Below are 21,433 nucleotides of genomic sequence, written 5' to 3'. Positions count from 1 at the left end.
GGTATTTGTTTGTGAATCAATCCGATTTGCATCTGGATTCATTCATAAAAAAAAAGAAGAGGAAGACAGGGTTCACCTAGAGGATCCATCATGGTGGGTTTAATTTCCTTCCCTTCTTGGCATGTCAGGTGGGGGGGGTGAGGGTGGGGGGGGGTGCTTTCCATCCCGCGCTGTCACGCCGTGGGAACTGGGGAGGTGCGGAGTGACAGTGGCACAGCCTGTACCTATGCCCCCCCCCCCATGTATCTTGGAGTCTTTTTTTCCTCGTTCACCTGTTGTTTATTGAAGGGAGAGGGACAAAGAGCCTCGCTTGGGTCACGTGACCCTCCATTCACAAAAATCCCACGGTTTCCATTGAGATGGGCTGAAAGGATCCAGCCGCGAGGCCGTGGATAGGCGTTTGCAACATTCCTCTCCGGGCGCCCGCTGCCCGGCGCCTACCGCCCTGGCGGGGCGGGGCGGGGGCTACAGAGCGCCTCCGGGGGGGCTTTTTCTGCACAGTAAACCCCGCTGCTTTGACCCCCCAAATCGTGCACCGGCAGCCGGCTTCTGCACCGAGCGGCGCCAGCGGACTGTACGTATCCGGGCCCGGCTGCCCGGCTCGGGGCGCGGGGCGCGCTCGGACGCGCGTGGCAGGCAGGTGCGGCGACGGGGCCTTTGAAACTCTCGTGATCCAGGGGAGACTTCCGAGCGGTCCGTGGGGGGGGGGGGGGCTGCTCCCGGAGCACGGGCGGGCGGGCCAGGGCGTGGGGCAGAGGGGGAAGTCGGGGCGCACAGGGGGGGTCGGGCGTATGTATTGGTCAATGGAAAACGGTCCTCTCCGGGCTCCCCCCCCCCCGGATGTTACATTCATATTCGTGCGGCGCGGTGATGGCGGGGCCCGGAGAAAAATCCGCCGTTGTGCGGACGGGAACCGGGGAGCGGCTGGGGGGGAGGGATGCCTCCTGGCTCTGCGCAGCGCTGCCCTGTCCGCGTCCCCCCGCCCCGGTTCTCCCTGATCCCCCCCGGGATCGGTGGGTCCACTTCGCCGCGGTGTCTCTCCTCCGGCGAGCCGTCATGTTTCCCACGGCAACCCGCCGTGATGTCACGCACATGCCTCCAACGCGCCCCGCGATGCTGCGCTGCCGGCCGGGGGGGCCTGGCGTCGCCCCCCATCTGGGACTTTGTTCCGGAGCTTGTCTTGAGAAAAACCTTCATTCATATTCCGGAGCGTCGGAAAGGCCTCGCGCTGGCTCCTGATTGGTGGGAAGAGCTTCCTTCCTTGCATCCTGGTGGTCTGCTGATTTTATGTATTTATTCCCCCCCCCCCAGCATCAAATCTCTCCGAGCCCGCAGGGGGGAGGGGGGTGCGGGTGATGGGGGCAGGGGATGGGGGGCAGTGGGATGGGAGCAGGGGATGGGGAGCAGTGGGACGGGGGTGATGGGGGTAATGGGGGCAGTGGGATGGGGGTGATGGGGAAAGTGTGATGGGGCAGGAGATGGGGCAGTGGAATGGGGGTGGGGATGGGGGGGGGGCAGAGGATGGAGAGCAGTGGGGTGGGAGTGATGGGGGCAGGGAATAGGGGATGGAGCAGGGGATGGGGGCAGGGGATGGGGCAGTGGGATGGGGACGGGAGCGGGGGATGGGGTGGTGGGGGCAGGGGATGGGGCAGCGGGATGGGGGATGGGGGCAGGGGATGGGGCAGCGGGATGGGGTGATGGGGGCAGGGGATGGGGCAGCGGGATGGGGGACGGGAGCGGGGGATGGGGTGATGGGGGCAGGGGATGGGGCAGCGGGATGGGGGATGGGGGCAGGGGATGGGGCAGCGGGATGGGGACGGGAGCGGGTGATGGGGCAGCGGGATGGGGGATGGGGGCAGGGGATGGGGCAGCGGGATGGGGCCGGGAGCGGGGGATGGGGACAAGCAGGGAAGTTTGCATTCTCGGGTTTGTTGTTGCAAAGTGGATGGTTCCCGGCAGGGTCCATGGGAGGAGCCATGAGGCCCACCCGGTGCAGCCGCTCTCCCAGGGGTGGGTGCTGTGGTCCGGCCCCGCCCCTGCCCAGCGCCTTGGTTCCCCTGCCTGTAAATTGGGAAGTGGGCGCCGGGCCAGGTCTGCGAGGGGCTGGGAGCCACCAGCTTGTGGCTGGCCATGGCCTCCAGCCTGCACCCTGGCCCACCTGGCGCACTGGGGGGTTCAGACCAGGGCCTGACTCCCAGGGCCCCTGCTCCTTCCCCAGGGCTGGGACAGGCTCCAGGAATGCTCCCCGCCCCCTTGCCAGTCCCCCCCAGGCGTGCGGCCTCCCCCCGCCTGCCCGCAACCTGCCTGAGTGGCAGGGCGGCTTTGGTGGCCGCAGGGCTCTGTATGTGACTGCGCTACGGGGAGAAATGGCTGCGGGCCGCCCTGAATGCCAGGCTGCCCCTGGGGCGGCCACTCGGGACAGGCACCTCCAGTTAACGCGCTCGCCCCGCACGTAAAGCAGCCAGAGCCGGGGGTGCACGAGAAAGGGGGGGCTGGGAAGCTGGGTGTCAGCGGGGCGCTTGTGTTGCCCGGAGCACACGGAATATTGTTTGTGCCTCCAGCCCCATCTGTGGGGCAGAGGTTAGAACGTGGGCTGGAAGCCAGTAGGCCTGGTCTCCGTGCTGGGGAGTGTGGGCTAGTGGTTAGAGCATGGGTTGGGAGTCAGGACTCGGGCTCCATGCTGGGGAGTGTTGGCTAGTGGTTAGAGCATGGGTTGGGAGCCAGGACTCGGGCTCCATGCTGGGGAGTGTGGGCTAGTGGTTAGAGCATGGGTTGGGAGTCAGGACTCGGGCTCCATGCTGGGGAGTGTGGGCTAGTGGTTAGAGCATGGGTTGGGAGTCAGGACTCGGGCTCCATGCTGGGGAGTGTTGGCTAGTGGTCAGAACGTGGGCTGGGAGTCAAGACTCGTTTCCAGGGCTCGTTTCCTGCCTCAGGGAAGGGAGTAGGGGACTGGGTTCCGTACATGGGCCCTGGCTCTGGGGCAGGAGGTGAGGGGGTGGGACATAAGGGGCAGTGCCACAGAAAAGGGCAGCGTGGCAGAGTGGCTAGCGCAAGGCCGTGCCTGGCTTGGGCACTCGCTCCCACCACACGTGCTGAGAGACACTGGGACGTGCACTGAGGTCCTCGGATGGCCCCTGCGCAGATGCAGAGCGTTGGGCCTGCTGGGCCGTGGGGCCGGTGTGAGCGCAGCTGTCCGCCTCGGGACGTGGGCGCCTCCCAGTCAGAGACGAGCACCCTGTTGTGCTGCGTCAGTGAGCTGCCAGGCTAAGTACCACTTCTTCCTTCAGTCTAATCTGTGCCATGGATTAGCTGTACAAGCCTCTTCTCCCTTTTCCCTCAGTCCTGCTGGGCTCTTTGGCTTTCGGGATCATCTTGTGGCAAGGAGTTCCACAGGTGAACATTCCATGGCAGAGAACAATGTACCAAGTGCCAGTGCCACATCTGTTGCCATGCGGAGTGCCCTTGTTCCACAGCGCAGGGACCTGGAGGTGGTTTCCAGAGCAAGACAGGAAACGGGAAACATGCCCGGAGCAGCGGGGAGCCGCGTGGGAAGGGCTGGCCCCGGGCGGGCAGGGTGGGAGAGGCGCGAGGACAAGGAAGAACTGGAGAAGGAGCTCAGAGGAGCTGCGCCAGGGGCTGGGGAGCGTGGGGACGCGGAGCGGGTGTCTAAGTCCCTCTGCAGGGTGACACAGGGGTGTGAACAGGCGTCAGCATGGTAGCGAATCACAGTGGCTGCACACGGTGGGCTCGGCCGGAGACAGCTCAGCCCCGCGTTCGGCTGCGGAGCCCACGACGAAGCAGCCCCGGCAGCCGGCTGCATGGAGCTGGCCCCGTTCCCCGGCGAGCCTCAGCCCTCGCCTAGGCTAGGACATGCCTGGTACCGCCCAGTGCCTCTCGCGAAGGGCCCAGTGAGGTCGGGGAGGCCCCGCAGCCAGACACGGCCCCTGGCTCGCCTGGATCCGGCCCCTGAGGCTCAGGCTCCCCCCGGCATTGGGGAGCCCGCGCTGGCGCTCCAGCCACCTGGCGACCCGCCACAGGGCTGGAGCCCCAAATCTACGTGCCTGGGCCTCCCAAGGCTCCGGCGTGCGAGGGGAATGCGGGGAGGGCCCGTCCCCCCCCGGCGCTTTGGTTGGGTTTTTTGCTTCTCACTCGTGTGCGGCCCCCGACTGAGTTCTCGGTGGGTCAGCGGCGCCCGGCCCTGCAGTGGGCAAAGCGAGACCAGCTCCGGTTGGAAGGCAGGGGGTGGTCTGTAACGGCGCAGGCGCTGGCACGTGGCCCAAGCTCCCGCGGGGGCCGGAGTGCTGCCCCCGGCTCCCTTGCTGGACGGGACGCTCGGGGGCCCCTTTAGGGGTGGGATGGTCCCCTGTGGCCGTGAGCACCGAGAGGCACAGCACCCTGACTGGGCCCCCGGGCGGCCCGGTGGAAGCGCCTCGAGGGGAGGCTGGTGAAGCCGTGGCAGGTGCGGAGCGAGGCTGCAGTGTGAGGAGCCAAGCACCGGCGAGAACTGGAGAGTGTCCCTTTGCCTGCCTTGTTGGGGGAGCCGAGACTACCCGGAGAGCCTGGCCTTTGGGGCATGAGAACTCGGCGTGGCCCGGTGGCCCTGCTGCCTCGGACGCGGGCGCAATCAGGGAATCTGCCGACCGTGGCGGGCGGCCTGCCGGGCTCCATGCGTGGCTCGCGAGACGTGGTGTTAGCGCCGGGCTGCCCGACTCCGTGGGCTTCCGGCCACGCCGGGTTTTCCTGCCATGGCACCCACGGAGCGCCTGGGCCGTGGCGCGAGGTGGGGGTGGGCTGCGCACGACACTGACTGTGGGAGCCGTGCACACCCGCCACCTCTGATCGCACGGGCGCTGGGCTCCCCTCGCCCGGGCCCGTCCTGCCCTCGTGCGGCCCGGCGCTGGCACGAGGGAATCTGGCCCTGCCCCAGCTCACCTGCTGGTCCGGTGGCCCAGGGAGCCCGGCGCCTGCAGCTGAACATGGACCCAAAAGCGGGTCCCTCCTGCCGCTGGGCGCCGGGGGTGCAGGGGTTGGGTGCAGTCCAGGTGCCGCAGCCCCGGGGGCGGGAGGGCCGTGAAACCCGCAGGAGCGGCTCGGCTGTTTCTGAGCGCAGCGGTTGGGGGGCTGCCTTCGAAAGGGCTCGTCCCGGAGCAGGCCCTGGCCCTAGGGGGCAGAACTCCCAGGAGGGACCCCACAGCGGCTTTGTGTCCCTTTTGCTGAAATCGGTTCGGGCTCCGCCAAACCGCCCTCCTGTTCCAGTCCCGGCAGCGGCTCCGCCCCTGCACACACCAGAAAGTGCACCGCTCGCCGGCGGCCTGGGGCCTCTACCACCCCTCGCTCAGGCCTGGGGGCTGGCTGTGGCCCCAGCTTGCCTGGGTCTGGGCCCCAAGACTCAGCCCCCCGCCCGGCTTGGGGAGCCTGTGCTGGTGCTCCAGCCCCCCTCCCCCGCCATCCTGCCACAGCCTACTAGGCTGGGCCCCGGGCTCTGGTGCGGCAGGGGAAAGTGGGGAGGCTCTGCACAGGGCTCTGTATGGGGCTCTGCACAAAGCTCTGCACAGGCACTGCATGGGGCTCTGTACGGGGCACTGCACGGGGCACTGCATGGGGCTCTGCACAGGCACTGCACGGACACTGCACGGGGCTCTGCACGGACACTGCACAGTCACTGCATGGGGCACTGCACAGGCACTGCACGGACACTGCATGGGGCACTGCACAGGCACTGCACGGACACTGCATGGGGCACTGCACAGGCACTGCACAGTCACTGCATGGGGCACTGCACAGGCACTGCACGGACACTGCATGGGGCTCTGTACGGGGCACTGCACGGGGCACTGCATGGGGCTCTGCACGGGGCACTGCACGGGGCACTGCATGGGGCTCTGCACGGACACTGCACAGTCACTGCATGGGGCACTGCACAGGCACTGCACGGACACTGCATGGGGCTCTGTACGGGGCACTGCACGGGGCACTGCATGGGGCTCTGCACAGGCACTGCACGGACACTGCACGGGGCTCTGCACGGGGCTCTGCACAGGGACTGCATGGGGCTCTGCACGGGGCTCTGCACGGGGCACTGCACGGGGCACTGCACGGGGCTCTGCACGGGGCTCTGCACGGGGCACTGCACGGGGCTCTGTACAGGGCACTGCACGGGACTCTGCATGGAGCACTGCATGGGCACTGCAGGGGGCTCTGCACAGGCACTGCACGGGGCTCTGCACGGGGCTCTGCACGGACACTGCACGGGGCTCTGCATGGACACTGCACAGGCACTGCATGGGGCACTGCACGGGGCTCTGCATGGACACTGCACGGGGCTCTGCACGGACACTGCAAAGGCACTGCATGGGGCACTGCACGGGCACTGCATGGGGGCACTGCACGGGGCTCTGCACGGACACTGCACGGGGCACTGCACAGGCACTGCACGGACACTGCACAGGCACTGCATGGGGCACTGCACGGGGCTCTGCACGGACACTGCACAGGCACTGCACGGGGCACTGCACGGGGCTCTGAACGGACACTGCACAGGCACTGCACGGGGCACTGCACGGGGCACTGCACGGGGCACTGCACGGGGCTCTGAACGGACACTGCACAGGCACTGCACGGGGCACTGCACGGGGCACTGCACAGGCACTGCACAGGCACTGCACGGGGCTCTGAACGGACACTGCACAGGCACTGCATGGGGCACTGCACAGGCACTGCATGGGGCACTGCACGGGGCTCTGCACGGACACTGCACAGGCACTGCATGGGGCACTGCATGGGCACTGCATGGCATCTGGCAGCATCCCCTCAAGCCAAGCGCTGCACCGGCGCTGGCGTGCTCAGATGGGCACAGGCTGCCAGGGCCCTGGCTGCAGTATGGAGCACAGCTGATCTGGGGGCGAGGTGGGAGCACCTGGTGTGACGGCGCGTCGGGGACCCCCGACCCTGCACCCCCGTAGCAGCCAGATGTGACTCCGCCAGCCAGTCGAACAGGGAGGTTCGTTGCTTCTCGGAGATGCAGCCCGGCCCGGGTGGACAGCGGAGTCAGGGGCAGGCAGCCTCAGACCCCTTGGGGAGTACCCAGGCCCCCGAGCCCCCCGCACTCGGCTTAGTCTGTTCTCTCCATGTTTGCCCAGCCGAGACCGCCCCCCCCCAGCCCCCGGACACTCCCCCCCCAGGCAGCCACCCCCTTTGTTCAAACCCCTCCCTCTGGCCAGGTGCAGAGTTGCTGGGCCATGGCCAACGTGCCGGTCCCCAGGGTCCCCCCCCGGGCAGTGCTACAGACACCCCCTGCCCAACCAGAGTGGCCACCCCCCCACGTCACACCTGGTCCCTCCCCGCAGCCAGGCCGGGCCTGAGCGAGCTGCACCCAGGCCCTGCCCCGACTCCCGTTTCGAGGGGGCTCTGGTTGGCAGCGTTGCAGCGAGCATGGCCTGGGTGAGCCAGGGGCCCGGGTGCCGTTGTGCCGGGGCCTCCCGGGAGGGTGCATGGTCACTGCCTTCCCCACAGGCCGGGGCGCAGCCTCTGCCCAGCCGCTCTGGCCCGGAACGGTCATTCCGCCCAGTTTACAGCGGAGAGGCAAAGTGTCGCAACCGGGGTCACCCAGGGCAGACTGTGGCAGAGACAGGACTTGACCCTAGAGCCCCCTCCCCTCAGCCGGCTTCCCTCCTCCAGCCTGGCCTTGGGGCTCTGCCCGGCGGCCCTGGGTGCAGCTGGGCGTGCGGGGCCCTGCCCGTGCCAAGCCACCTGCCCCCCCCCGCCCGGCTCCGCGCTGTCAATGATTAACTCCCGCCCCCGCCGGCGAGCAGGGCCGCTGTGTACGATGCCTGGGCAGCCGAGCTGCTGCTGCGGAGGGGCAGGGGGAGGGGAGCTGGTTAATCAGTGCCCCGGTCAGGCGGCTGGCACCGTGGTGGGAGTGGGAGGAAGGGAGGGGCGCTGGGGGCAGGGCCGGGCTGGCGGGGGGGGGAGTGAGGGGGGGGCGGGACAGGGCAGGGCAGGGCCGTGGGCAGGGAGCTCAGGGCATTGGCAGCAATGGCCGGGGACAAGCAGCAAGTCGGGCTGGGCTGATGCCAGGTGGCACCGCCCTCTGGTGCCAGGGCTTCTCCAAACGGGTGTCAGCTTTTCCCAGGCATTTTCCCCGGACTCCTGGGTCCTGTGAGCTCAGCGCGGCTCCGGGCCCCCAGACTCCTGGGTCCTGCGATCTCAGCGCGGCGCCGGCTCCGGGCCCCCGGACTCCTGGGTCCTGTGATCTCAGCACGGCGCCGGCTCCGGGCCCCCGGACTCCTGGGTCCTGCGATCTCAGCGCAGCGCCGGCTCCGGGCCCCCGGACTCCTGGGTCCTGTGATCTCAGTGCGGCACTGGCTCCGGGCCCCCGGACTCCTGGGTCCTGTGATCTCAGCGCGGCGCCGGCTCCGGGCCCCCGGACTCCTGGGTCCTGTGATCTCAGCACGGCGCCGGCTCTGGGCTCCTGGGTCCTGTGATCTCAGCGCGGCGCCGGCTCCGGGCCCCCGGACTCCTGGGTCCTGTGATCTCAGCGCGGCGCTGGCTCCAGGCCCCGGGACTCCTGGGTCTTGCGATCTCAGCACGGCGCCGGCTCCGGGCCCCCGAACTCCTGGGTCCTGCGATCTCAGCGCGGCGCCGGCTCCGGGCCCCCGGACTCCTGGGTCCTGTGATCTCAGCGCGGCGCCGGCTCCGGGCCCCCGGACTCCTGGGTCCTGTGATCTCAGCGCGGCGCCGGCTCCGGGCCCCCGGACTCCTGGGTCCTGCGATCTCAGCGCGGCGCCGGCTCCGGGCCCCCGGACTCCTGGGTCCTGTGATCTCAGCGCGGCTCCGGGCCCCCGACACCTGAGTTCTGTTCTGGGGCTGCTGAGGAATGTTTTCTTGTGACTCGTTTCCCGCTAGCCGTGTGCGCTCGTGCCCATGTCCGTGCAGCGGGGGCGGCGTCTGGGCTCGACCGGGGTTTGGCTGGAAGGCGGAGCTGCCCTGAGCCCCCCGTCCCTTCCTCCCCCTTCCAGAGACGTTTCCTTTCGAAATTTCAGCCCATTCGTCCAAACCCATTGACAGAGGGGAAGGGAAGCGACAAGGGGAAAGCGAACGCCCCTTTCGGCTGGAGCGGGCCGGCCGTGGGACGGGGAGGGTTTGGCTCTTCGCCCTGACGGGGGGGGGGGAGTCTCTTGGGTTCGTAGGCGAGGAAAGCGCTTCCCTTCCCATTCCTGCGCCAGGCGGTGCCGAGATCCGGCCACCGTCGTGCCAGGCCCGTCACAGACCCAGCGAGAGACCGTCCCTGTCCAAGGAGCTGACTGTCTGCCAAGAGTGGCAGGGGAAACTGAGGCACAGGGTTGGCTGGGAGTTGCCCAGTGGCAGAGCTGGCAGTAGTGCCCACTGGCCAGGCAGTGTCCCCAGGCACGCTGTCCCTTATTTCTCCATTAATCACTTTCCTTTTCATCTGGCCCTCCCGCCGCCCGGCTGTGTGCCCTGGGGCGTCAGAGCAGCACTGCCCACGCCCACTGGCGCATTGGGCTGGGGTGGCAGCGAATGGGGCCGGGGTGGGCGGGCAGGTGGGGGCTGAGGGTTGGCTGGGGAGGGGACAGGGATCAGCTGGGGGACGAAGAGGGAGGCCTCCCAGATGGTGAATGAACCACTTGATGTGGGATGAGATTGGGGGTCATGCTGGGCCGTCCTCAGCCTCCTGGCTCCACTCAGGGAGGGGGCGGGGGGCTGGTGGCAGCTGTGGGGGAGGGGACGAGGCATGTGCAGGTCGGGGGGCGGAAGGGGCGGGGGAGGGGATGAGGCGTGTGCAGGGGGGTGATGTGGGGGAGGGGACGAGGCATGTGCAGGTCGGGGGGCGGAAGGGGCGGGGGAGGGGATGAGGCGTGTGCAGGGGGGGTGATGTGGGGGAGGGGACGAGGCATGTGCAGGTTGGGGGGGCGGGAGGGGCGGGGCAGGGGACGAGGCATGTGCAGGACGGGTGCAGGTGTTCTGCAGGGTGGGGGAGGGGATGAGGCATATGCAGGTCGGGATGCTGGTGTGGGGCGGGGGAAGGGACGAGGCGTGTGCAGGACGGGGTGCGGGTGTGGGTGAGAGGTGGGGGAGGGGACAAGGCATATGCAGGATGGGGTGCTAGTGTGGGGCGGGGGAAGGGACGAGGCGTATGCAGCTCAGGATGCTGATGTGGGGCGGGGAAGGGACGAAGAGTGTGCAGGACGGGGTGCGGGTGTGCGGTGGGGCGGGGGGACCCCGAAGATACAGGCAGTGCCAGAGCAGGGCCGCGCAGGGAGCAGCCTCGGGGCAGGGGGCAGGCTGCACGGTGGTGGGGCTGCAGGGCCCGTGCATTGGTGCACATCAGACAGGAACGTGCGCAGAACTGAGGCGCGTTTATAGCTGCGTGCAGCATCCAGTGCGTGGGCGCCTCTGCGGAGCAGTGCGAGCAGTGGGGCTGTGCAGTGTGTGCCCAGGGGTGAATGTGACACATGAGGCTCCTTTGCACTGTGCGCAGTGCACTGGCAATGCAGGTGGCTGATGGATGTGAGGCAGGAGGAATGTTTGCAGTGTGCGCAGTGTGCAAGCAGTGAAGGGCTGCAGTGCAAGAGGTGCCTTTGGTGTTTGCAGTGTGTGCACAATGGCTGGGGTGCAGTGCCTGTACGACGGTGCACGTGACACAGGCTACATGTTAATGAGGCATACAGAGCATGCGCCGTGGTTGGAGCCTGTGAAACAGAAGGATCTTTTAGCAGGAGACGCAGTGCTTAGGAGACAGGCTGTACATTGGTGGGACATGCAGTGCCCATGTGGCAGGGTTAGATAGTGCCTGTGCCATGGGGCATGTAGGCCTGTGCAATTGGCAAGCGATGGCCAGTGCGCAGTGCCCATGCGATGGGTGCATGTGACACAGGCTGTGGATTGGTAGGGTGTGCAGTGTCCGTGCAATGGAGGGCATGCAGTGTCTGTACGAGGGAGTGCGTGCAGTGCCCAGGTGATGAACCATGTGCAATTCCCATGTGATGGCGTGCATGCAGTGTCCGCGTGATGGGTACACATGACACAGGCTGTGCAATGGTAGGGTGTGCAGTGCCTGTGCAATGGTAGGGTGTGCAGCATCTGTGCAATGGAGAGTGCAGTGTCTGTGTGACGGAGCGCACGCAGTGCCCATGAGATGGAGGGTTTGCAGTGCCTGTGTGATGGAAGGCTTGCCGTTCCTGTGCAATGGAGTGCCTGCAGTGCCCGTGCAATGGGTACACGAGATAGGCTTTGCATTGGTATGTCTGCAGTGTCTGTCTGGCAGAATGCATGCAGTGCCCATGAGATGGAGCACCTGCAGTGTCTGTGACATGGGTGCACGTGACACAGGCTTTGCATTGGTAGGTGTGCAGTGCCCGTCTGAGGAGAGCGCATGCAGTGTCTGTTAGATGGTGCATGTGCAGTGCCTGTGCGATGGAGCACCAGCAGTGCCCGTGAGGTGGCGTGTGTGCAGTGCCCGTGCGATGGAGCACCTGCAGTGCCCGTGAGGTGGCGTGTGCAGTGCCCGTGCGATGGAGCGCCAGCAGTGCCCGTGAGGTGGCGTGTGTGCAGTGCCCGTGCGATGGAGCACCAGCAGTGCCCGTGAGGTGGCGTGTGCAGTGCCCGTGCGATGGAGCGCCTGCAGTGCCCGTGTGGTGGCGTGTGTGCGGTGCCCGTGCGATGGAGCGCCTGCAGTGCCCGTGAGGTGGCGTGTGTGCGGTGCCCGTGCGATGGAGCGCCTGCAGTGCCCGTGAGGTGGCGTGTGTGCAGTGCCCGTGCGATGGAGCGCCTGCAGTGCCCGTGAGGTGGCGTGTGTGCAGTGCCCGTGCGATGGAGCGCCAGCAGTGCCCGTGAGGTGGCGTGTGTGCAGTGCCCGTGCGATGGAGCGCCAGCAGTGCCCGTGAGGTGGCGTGTGTGCAGTGCCCGTGCGATGGAGCGCCAGCAGTGCCCGTGAGGTGGCGTGTGTGCAGTGCCCGTGCGATGGAGCGCCTGCAGTGCCCGTGAGGTGGCGTGTGTGCAGTGCCCGTGCGATGGAGCGCCTGCAGTGCCCGTGAGGTGGCGTGTGTGCAGTGCCCGTGCGATGGAGCGCCAGCAGTGCCCGTGAGGTGGCGTGTGTGCAGTGCCCGTGCGATGGAGCGCCTGCAGTGCCCGTGAGGTGGCGTGTGTGCAGTGCCCGTGCGATGGAGCGCCAGCAGTGCCCGTGAGGTGGCGTGTGTGCAGTGCCCGTGTGATGGAGCGCCAGCAGTGCCCGTGAGGTGGCGTGTGTGCAGTGCCCATGCGATGGAGCGCCAGCAGTGCCCGTGAGGTGGCGTGTGTGCAGTGCCCGTGCGATGGAGCGCCTGCAGTGCCCGTGAGGTGGCGTGTGTGCAGTGCCCGTGCGATGGAGCGCCTGCAGTGCCCGTGAGGTGGCGTGTGTGCAGTGCCCGTGCGATGGAGCGCCAGCAGTGCCCGTGAGGTGGCGTGTGTGCAGTGCCCGTGCGATGGAGCGCCTGCAGTGCCCGTGAGGTGGCGTGTGCAGTGCCCGTGCGATGGAGTGCCTGCAGTGCCCGTGTGGTGGCGTGTGTGCGGTGCCCGTGCGATGGAGCGCCTGCAGTGCCCGTGAGGTGGCGTGTGTGCGGTGCCCGTGCGATGGAGCGCCTGCAGTGCCCGTGAGGTGGCGTGTGTGCAGTGCCCGTGCGATGGAGCGCCTGCAGTGCCCGTGAGGTGGCGTGTGTGCAGTGCCCGTGCGATGGAGCGCCAGCAGTGCCCGTGAGGTGGCGTGTGTGCAGTGCCCGTGCGATGGAGCGCCAGCAGTGCCCGTGAGGTGGCGTGTGTGCAGTGCCCGTGCGATGGAGCGCCAGCAGTGCCCGTGAGGTGGCGTGTGTGCAGTGCCCGTGCGATGGAGCGCCTGCAGTGCCCGTGAGGTGGCGTGTGTGCAGTGCCCGTGCGATGGAGCGCCTGCAGTGCCCGTGAGGTGGCGTGTGTGCAGTGCCCGTGCGATGGAGCGCCAGCAGTGCCCGTGAGGTGGCGTGTGTGCAGTGCCCGTGCGATGGAGCGCCTGCAGTGCCCGTGAGGTGGTGTGTGTGCAGTGCCCGTGCGATGGAGCGCCTGCAGTGCCCACAGACCTGGCGGGCAGGCGGCCGAGCCTCTCACGGAGCCCCCTTGTGCCCCGCAGTTACATGCTTCGGGTGCGAGCTGTGGTGATGACCCGAGACGACTCGAGCGGGGGATGGGTGCCCATGGGCGGGGGCGGCCTGAGCCACGTGACCATCGGCAAGGTGCGGCGCCCCGAGGAGGCCGGGCGGCGGCGCCAGTACCTGATCTGCGGGGAGCGGCTGCGCGACCAGACCGTAAGCCGGGCTAGGCGGGGGGCGGGGGGGCCGCCTGGGCCCGGGCCCTAACCCTCCCCTCCCCTCCCCCGGCAGACCATCCTGGAGTGCGTGCTGCGGAGGGGTCTGGTCTACAACAAGGTGAACCCCATCTTCCACCACTGGAAAGTGGGCGACAGCAAGTTCGGCCTGACCTTCCAGAGCCCGGCCGACGCCGCGGCCTTCGAGCGCAGCGTGCAGGCCGCCCTCGCCGAGCTGGCCGAAGGTGGGCGCTGGGCCGGGGGGGAGAGCTGGGGGGGCGCTGTGCTGGCGGGGGGGAGAGTTGCAGGGGGCGCCAGGTGGCAGGGAGAGTTGGGGGCACCAAGCGGGAGGGGAGGTGGGGGGTGCCGGGCAGGGGGTGGAGATGTGGGGACGCTGGGTGGGGAGAGCTGCAGGGGGTGCTGTGCTGGCGGAGGGGGAGGGTCGGGGGGCTGCCAGGCCAGGCGGGGAGAGCTGCAGGGGGCACTGTGCCAGCAGGGGGGCAGAGTTGGGGGGCGCTGGGCTGGCTGAGGGGCGCCGGGGAGAGGGAAGAGCTGCGGGGGGCGCCGGCAGGGGGCCGCGGGGTCAGAGAGTGTCTCTCTGGGGGGGCCGCTCGGCGAGCCCCGGGGCACCAGTCACAGACACACCGTGGCCTGGGCCCCCCATCGCACGGCCCTCTGGCTCAGACAAGCCGCCCCACGGCAGCTGGCGCGTCTCCCTCTGCCTCAGTTTCCCCCTGTGCCACTGCGATGTGAGCTCCTCGCGCTACCGATGCCCAGGCCACTCCGGGATCCCAGCTGTGGGCAGAGCCAGAGGGCCAGGCGCTGCCCCTGCCTGGGGGTCCCGGCGGGACAGCCCGACAGCCCCAGAGGCGCTGCTCCCCACTGCCCGCCTGGCTCTCATGCTCCTGCCTCTGCTTCCCTCCAGGTTCGCTCTCCTCCTCCTCCTCCTCCCAGGAGGATGCTGACGGCGCGGACGACGCGGGGGTGGTAAGCTGGGGCAGGGGGGCCCTTTGCCTGGGGGGAGGGACAGCCGGGGAGCAGCCCCACGCGTGGCTGGGGGCTCTGCAGCCCTGGCCGTTCGGCGCCCTGCACCCCGGGGGCAGCGTGGGGCTGAGCGGTGGGCCCTGAAGCGGGGCGCCGGGGGATGGGTGAGTCCCCGCTCTGCGGGGGGCAGGCCCGTGGCCGGGCGAGGGGCTGGACAGGCCCTTCCCTCCGAGGCTACGTGTGCACTGCAGGGCTCTTCAGACCGCCGCCGGCTGTGCGGGCAGAGCACCCCGCGAACCGAGCCCCCGCGCACGGCAGCCAGGCCCCAGCACTGTCCCCAAAACCCCGAACACGGCGGGAAACATCGCAGGGGGACAACAAACCCCCTTCGTCACCGAGAAAAGACTAAAAAACCGCATGACCCCCCCGTCACTGCGCCTTGAAACCCCCCCCCCTGCCCCGCCAGACACGGCAGGGGAGGGGCTCGGGGCACCGCGAGCCTCACTGGCACCCGGGGATGCCCAGGGGTCCTGTGGCTGACAAAGGCCTGGCCTGGCAGGCCAGCGCTCTCCTTGCCCGGGGAGGGCCGGGGGGGCAGAGGGGAGACTGTGGGGGAGGGGACGGGTGCTGCAGACAGCAGGATAGGGGCGCCCTCGCAGCACCATCAGCAGTGACCCCAGTGCCCAGGTGCGGTGCTAGGGGGCGCTGTGCTGCAGGGAGGGGGCCTTGTGCTATGGGGAGCAGAGAGAACGTGGGGGGCGCTGCAGGGAGGGGTCCGTGGGGGGCGCTGCAGGGAGGGGTCCGTGGGGGCCTTGGGCTATGGGGAGCAGGGAGGGGTCCGTGGGGGCCTTGGGCTATGGGGAGCAGGGAGGGGTCCGTGGGGGGCGCTGCAGGGAGGGGTCCATGGGGGGCGCTGCAGGGAGGGGTCCGTGGGGGCCTTGGGCTATGGGGAGCAGGGAGGGGTCCGTGGGGGGCGCTGCAGGGAGGGGTCGTGGGGGCCTTGGGCTATGGGGAGCTGGGAGGGGTCTGTGGGGGGCGCTGCAGGGAGGGGTCGTGGGGGCCTTGGGCTATGGGGAGCTGGGAAGGGTCCGTGGGGGCCTTGGGCTATGGGGAGCTGGGAGGGGTCTGTGGGGGGCGCTGCAGGGAGGGGTCGTGGGGGCCTTGGGCTATGGGGAGCTGGGAGGGGTCCGTGGGGGCCTTGGGCTATGGGGAGCTGGGAGGGGTCCGTGGGGGGCGCTGCAGGGAGGGGTCGTGGGGGCCTTGGGCTATGGGGAGCTGGGAGGGGTCCGTGGGGGGCGCTGCAGGGAGGGGTCCGTGGGGGCCTTGGGCTATGGGGAGCAGGGAGGGGTCCGTGGGGGGCGCTGCAGGGAGGGGTCCGTGGGGGCCTTGGGCTATGGGGAGCAGGGAGGGGTCCGTGGGGGGCGCTGCAGGGAGGGGTCCGTGGGGGCCTTGGGCTATGGGGAGCAGGGAGGGGTCCGTGGGGGGCGCTGCAGGGAGGGGTCGTGGGGGCCTTGGGCTATGGGGAGCAGGGAGGGGTCCGTGGGGGGCGCTGCAGGGAGGGGTCGTGGGGGCCTTGGGCTATGGGGAGCAGGGAGGGGTCCGTGGGGGGCGCTGCAGGGAGGGGTCGTGGGGGCCTTGGGCTATGGGGAGCAGGGAGGGGTCCGTGGGGGGCGCTGCAGGGAGGGGTCCGTGGGGGCCTTGGGCTATGGGGAGCAGGGAGGGGTCCGTGGGGGGCGCTGCAGGGGCGCTGCAGGGAGGGGTCCGTGGGGGCCTTGGGCTATGGGGAGCAGGGAGGGGTCCGTGGGGGGCGCTGCAGGGAGGGGTCCGTGGGGGCCTTGGGCTATGGGGAGCAGGGAGGGGTCCGTGGGGGGCGCTGCAGGGAGGGGTCCGTGGGGGCCTTGGGCTATGGGGAGCAGGGAGGGGTCCGTGGGGGGCGCTGCAGGGAGGGGTCGTGGGGGCCTTGGGCTATGGGGAGCAGGGAGGGGTCCATGGGGGGTGCTGCAGGGAGGGGTCCGTGGGGGCCTTGGGCTATGGGGAGCAGGGAGGGGTCCGTGGGGGGCGCTGCAGGGAGGGGTCCGTGGGGGCCTTGGGCTATGGGGAGCTGGGAGGGGTCGTGGGGGGCGCTGCAGGGAGGGGTTCATGGGGGCCTTGGGCTATGGGGAGCAGGGAGGGGTCCGTGGGGGGCGCTGCAGGGAGGGGTCGTGGGGGCCTTGGGCTATGGGGAGCAGGGAGGGGTCCGTGGGGGGTGCTGCAGGGAGGGGTCCGTGGGGGCCTTGGGCTATGGGGAGCAGGGAGGGGTCCGTGGGGGCCTTGGGCTATGAGGAGCAGGGAGGGGTCCGTGGGGGCCTTGGGCTATGGGGAGCAGGGAGGGGTCCGTGAGGGGCGCTGCAGGGAGGGGTCCGTGGGGGCCTTGGGCTATGGGGAGCTGGGAGGGGTCGTGGGGGGCGCTGCAGGGAGGGGTTCATGGGGGCCTTGGGCTATGGGGAGCAGGGAGGGGTCCGTGGGGGGCGCTGCAGGGAGGGGTCGTGGGGGCCTTGGGCTATGGGGAGCAGGGAGGGGTCCGTGGGGGGCGCTGCAGGGAGGGGTCGTGGGGGCCTTGGGCTATGGGGAGCAGGGAGGGGTCCGTGGGGGGCGCTGCAGGGAGGGGTCCGTGGGGGCCCTGGGCTATGGGGAGCAGGGAGGGGTTCGTGAGGGGCGCTGCAGGGAGGGGTCCGTGGGGGCCTTGGGCTATGGGGAGCAGGGAGGGGTCCGTGGTGGGCGCTGCAGGGAGGGGTTCATGGGGGCCTTGGGCTATGGGGAGCAGGGAGGGGTCCGTGGGGGGCGCTGCAGGGAGGGGTCGTGGGGGCCTTGGGCTATGGGGAGCAGGGAGGGGTCTGTGGGGGGCGCTGCAGGGAGGGGTCGTGGGGGCCTTGGGCTATGGGGAGCAGGGAGGGGTCCGTGGGGGGCGCTGCAGGGAGGGGTTGTGGGGGCCTTGGGCTATGGGGAGCAGGGAGGGGTCCGTGGGGGGCGCTGCAGGGAGGGGTCGTGGGGGCCTTGGGCTATGGGGAGCAGGGAGGGGTCCGTGGGGGGCGCTGCAGGGAGGGGTTGTGGGGGCCTTGGGCTATGGGGAGCAGGGAGGGGTCTGTGGGGGGCGCTGCAGGGAGGGGTCCGTGGGGGCCTTGGGCTATGGGGAGCAGGGAGGGGTCCGTGGTGGGGGCTGCAGGGAGGGGTTCATGGGGGCCTTGGGCTATGGGGAGCAGGGAGGGGTCTGTGGGGGGCGCTGCAGGGAGGGGTCGTGGGGGCCTTGGGCTATGGGGAGCAGGGAGGGGTCTGTGGGGGGCGCTGCAGGGAGGGGTCGTGGGGGCCTTGGGCTATGGGGAGCAGGGAGGGGTCTGTGGGGGGCGCTGCAGGGAGGGGTCGTGGGGGCCTTGGGCTATGGGGAGCAGGGAGGGGTCTGTGGGGGGCGCTGCAGGGAGGGGTCCGTGGGGGCCTTGTGCTATGGGGAGCTGGGAGGGGTCCGTGGTGGGCGCTGCAGGGAGGGGTTCATGGGGGCCTTGGGCTATGGGGAGCAGGGAGGGGTCCGTGGGGGGCGCTGCAGGGAGGGGTTGTGGGGGCCTTGGGCTATGGGGAGCAGGGAGGGGTCCGTGGGGGGCGCTGCAGGGAGGGGTCCGTGGGGGCCTTGGGCTATGGGGAGCAGGGAGGGGTCCGTGGTGGGGGCTGCAGGGAGGGGTTCATGGGGGCCTTGGGCTATGGGGAGCAGGGAGGGGTCTGTGGGGGGCGCTGCAGGGAGGGGTCGTGGGGGCCTTGGGCTATGGGGAGCAGGGAGGGGTCTGTGGGGGGCGCTGCAGGGAGGGGTCGTGGGGGCCTTGGGCTATGGGGAGCAGGGAGGGGTCTGTGGGGGGCGCTGCAGGGAGGGGTCGTGGGGGCCTTGGGCTATGGGGAGCAGGGAGGGGTCTGTGGGGGGCGCTGCAGGGAGGGGTCCGTGGGGGCCTTGTGCTATGGGGAGCTGGGAGGGGTCCGTGGTGGGCGCTGCAGGGAGGGGTTCATGGGGGCCTTGGGCTATGGGGAGCAGGGAGGGGTCTGTGGGGGGCACTGCAGGGAGGGGTCGTGGGGGCCTTGGGCTATGGGGAGCAGGGAGGGGTCTGTGGGGGGCGCTGCAGGGAGGGGTCCGTGGGGGCCTTGGGCTATGGGGAGCAGGGAGGGGTCCGTGGGGGGCGCTGCAGGGAGGGGTCCGTGGGGGCCTTGGGCTATGGGGAGCAGGGAGGGGTCCGTGGGGGGCGCTTCAGGGAGGGGTCGTGGGGGCCTTGGGCTATGGGGAGCTGGGAGGGGTCCGTGGGGGCCTTGGGCTATGGGGAGCAGGGAGGGGTCCGTGGGGGGCGCTGCAGGGAGGGGTCCGTGGGGGCCTTGGGCTATGGGGAGCAGGGAGGGGTCCGTGGGGGGCGCTTCAGGGAGGGGTCGTGGGGGCCTTGGGCTATGGGGAGCTGGGAGGGGTCCGTGGGGGCCTTGGGCTATGGGGAGCAGGGAGGGGTCCGTGGGGGGCGCTGCAGGGAGGGGCCGTGGGGGCCCTGGGCTATGGGGAGCAGGGAGGGGTCCGTGGGGGGCGCTGCAGGGAGGGGTCCGTGGGGGCCTTGGGCTATGGGGAGCAGGGAGGGGTCTGTGGGGGCCCTGGGCTATGGGGAGCTGGGAGGGGTCCGTGGGGGCCTTGGGCTATGGGGAGCTGGGAGGGGTCCGTGGGGGCCCTGGGCTATGGGGAGCAGGGAGGGGTCTGTGGGGGGCGCTGCAGGGAGGGGTCGTGGGGGCCTTGGGCTATGGGGAGCAGGGAGGGGTCTGTGGGGGGCGCTGCAGGGAGGGGTCCGTGGGGGCCCTGGGCTATGGGGAGCAGGGAGGGGTCTGTGGGGGGTGCTGCAGGGAGGGGTCGTGGGGGCCTTGGGCTATGGGGAGCAGGGAGGGGTCCGTGGGGGGCGCTGCAGGGAGGGGCCGTGGGGGCCCTGGGCTATGGGGAGCAGGGAGGGGTCCGTGGGGGGCGCTGCAGGGAGGGGTCCGTGGGGGCCTTGGGCTATGGGGAGCAGGGAGGGGTCCGTGGGGGGCGCTGCAGGGAGGGGTCGTGGGGGCCTTGGGCTATGGGGAGCAGGGAGGTGTCAGCGATGCCCCCAGCCCCACACTGGGGCTCTCTCCCCACCGGCCTGTGCCTTCGCCCCCAGCCGCGCACGGACAGCGAGTCCTCCTCCAACAGCCGCCAGGAAATGCTCCCCAAGCACGTCACCATCGTCACCAGCGAGTCGTCCTCCAGCTGCTACCTGCGCTCGCCCGCCTCTGAGGAGCTCGCCTTCGGCCCGGCGCCGGCCTGCACGCCAGGGAGCCAGGCAGGGCAGGTGGGCCGCGGCGGGGAGGGCAGGGTCCGCCCCGCGCGGGCTGGGTCGCCCTCTCCAGGGAAAGCCGGGGGTTGGGGGAGTGGGGTCTGTCCCTTTTGGAAACGCAGGGGGCATCGGCACCTGCCCTCCCCCACTGGGAGCCCACCTGGGGGTCGTGCGGCTGCATTCAGGGGAGCTCAGGAAAATAGCGGGGGGGGGATTTTGTGCACAGGGCGGACAGGCTGGGGTCTGGGCAGCGCCGAGGGCCCAGGGCGAGGGTGGGGCGGGCTGGCGGAGCTGCCCACGGTTGCGTGCAGCGGGGGCCCCGGTCTGGCAGCCGGAGGACCCGGGATTCCAGCGCCTGGCCTCTGGGTTCTGTTCGCGCACTCGGAGGGCAGCGCGGCCTAGTGGCCAGAGCGGCACTCCCGGGGCGGAGGCGGGCGAGCGGGCCGGGCTGTAGCTCTGTCTCCTCTGCGGCAGGTGCAGCCCCTGCAGCCCCTGGCCCTGCCGGCCGAGGAGGAGCTGGAGGGCATCAGCCCGTGCCGGGCCCCGTGGGGCAGCAAGGGCTATGAGGACTACCGGCGGGCGGCCGTGCCCGAGAAGGCGGGCGTGTGCGTGCACTTCGAGAAGGGCGGCAAGGAGCGCCGCTGCCCGGCGGCGGGGGGCGGCTCCCGGGACCCCAAGGGCTCCCCGTCCTGCCAGATCCACGCCGCGCCCTCGCCCCCCCGGCACAAGCAGGCCAAGGAGCCGGCGCTGGGCGGCGGGGGGGGCGCGGAGGAGGATGCGGCGCCCTCCCGCTGCGTCTATTGCCGGGACGTCTTCACCCGGGAGGAGAACGGGCGGGGCCAGTGCCAGGACGCGCCGGACCCCATGGGCCACTGCGTCTACCAGCTGAGCTGCATGTGGTGCGCCGAGAGCCTGCTGTACCACTGCATGTCGGACTCGGAGGGCGACTACTCGGACCCTTGCTCCTGCGACCTGGGCCACCCGCACTTCTGCGCCCGCTGGCTGGCGCTCGTGGCGCTCTCGCTGGCCGTGCCCTGCATGTGCTGCTACCTGCCCCTGCGCGCCTGCCACTGGTGCGGGGGCCACTGCGGCTGCTGCGGCGGCCGGCACAAGGCCGTGCGGTGAGGCCGCCGGGCGGGCGGCGCTCTGGGCTTGGCGGGGGGAGATGGAGGCAGAGCCTGACGCGGCGGCGGGGGGCTGAGGCCCCTGCTCTTGGGCGCCCCCCCTGCGGAGGGGGAGGGGCGAGGCGGTTTTATTCCGAGGGTCAGGCGTGGCCGGCGAGTTTCAGTGTTTTGTTTCCTTTGAGATTTCCACCGGTTGGGTCCTTTTTAGAAAAACTCTCAGACAAAGGGAGGGAAGAGAGAGAATCCCCAAACCAGCGGCGTCCCGGGGCAGCTGCACCCCTTCCCCCACCTGTGGGGGAGAACAGACCAACCCGGCTGTGTGTACTGGGGGCAGGCCCACAGGCCGTCTGGCCCCTCCTGCCTTTGCAGCGCCCGGCCGGGTCCACGGGCTTCCTGTGAGGGTTTTGAAAAGGGGTACAAAGAACAGCAGAAGGAAAGAGAATATCGCACATGGATACTCGCCGGATTTGTGCTTTGGAGGCGGGAGGGAGGGAGAGGAGCGACGCTGTGCTGAAAAATGCCCCTTTTAAAGATCCCAAAACCTCCCCTGTTGTATTAAGTAGTAAACTGCTGAGAGAGAGAGAGAGAGAGAGGGGAGAGAGAGGGGGAGAGAGGGAGAGAGGGAGAGAGAGAGGGAGAGGGAGAGGGAGGGAGAGGGGGAG

The 21,433-nt window shown here is 69.9% G+C and overlaps 1 protein-coding gene across 1 annotated transcript; it reads left to right on the top strand.

Moving 5' to 3' along the window:
• The first annotated feature begins 264 nt into the window (after nt 1–264).
• Nucleotides 265–21,358, top strand: SPRED3 (sprouty related EVH1 domain containing 3). The gene is made up of 6 exons (XM_075917980.2): nt 265–574; nt 13,154–13,328; nt 13,404–13,572; nt 14,253–14,314; nt 19,492–19,662; nt 20,122–21,358. Exons 2-6 carry the CDS (start codon nt 13,158–13,160, stop codon nt 20,770–20,772), a joined length of 1,224 nt encoding a protein of 407 aa, XP_075774095.1. The 5' UTR covers nt 265–574; nt 13,154–13,157; the 3' UTR covers nt 20,773–21,358.
• Nucleotides 21,359–21,433: the final 75 nt, after the last annotated feature.

Source organism: Pelodiscus sinensis, chromosome 18 (genome assembly GCF_052426305.1).
Source record: "Pelodiscus sinensis isolate ZL-2025 chromosome 18, ASM5242630v1, whole genome shotgun sequence".
In the NCBI taxonomy this organism is placed as follows: domain Eukaryota; kingdom Metazoa; phylum Chordata; order Testudines; family Trionychidae; genus Pelodiscus; species Pelodiscus sinensis.
The sequence above is the reverse complement of the archived record's forward strand: the minus strand, read 5'-3'. Positions and strand labels throughout refer to the sequence as shown.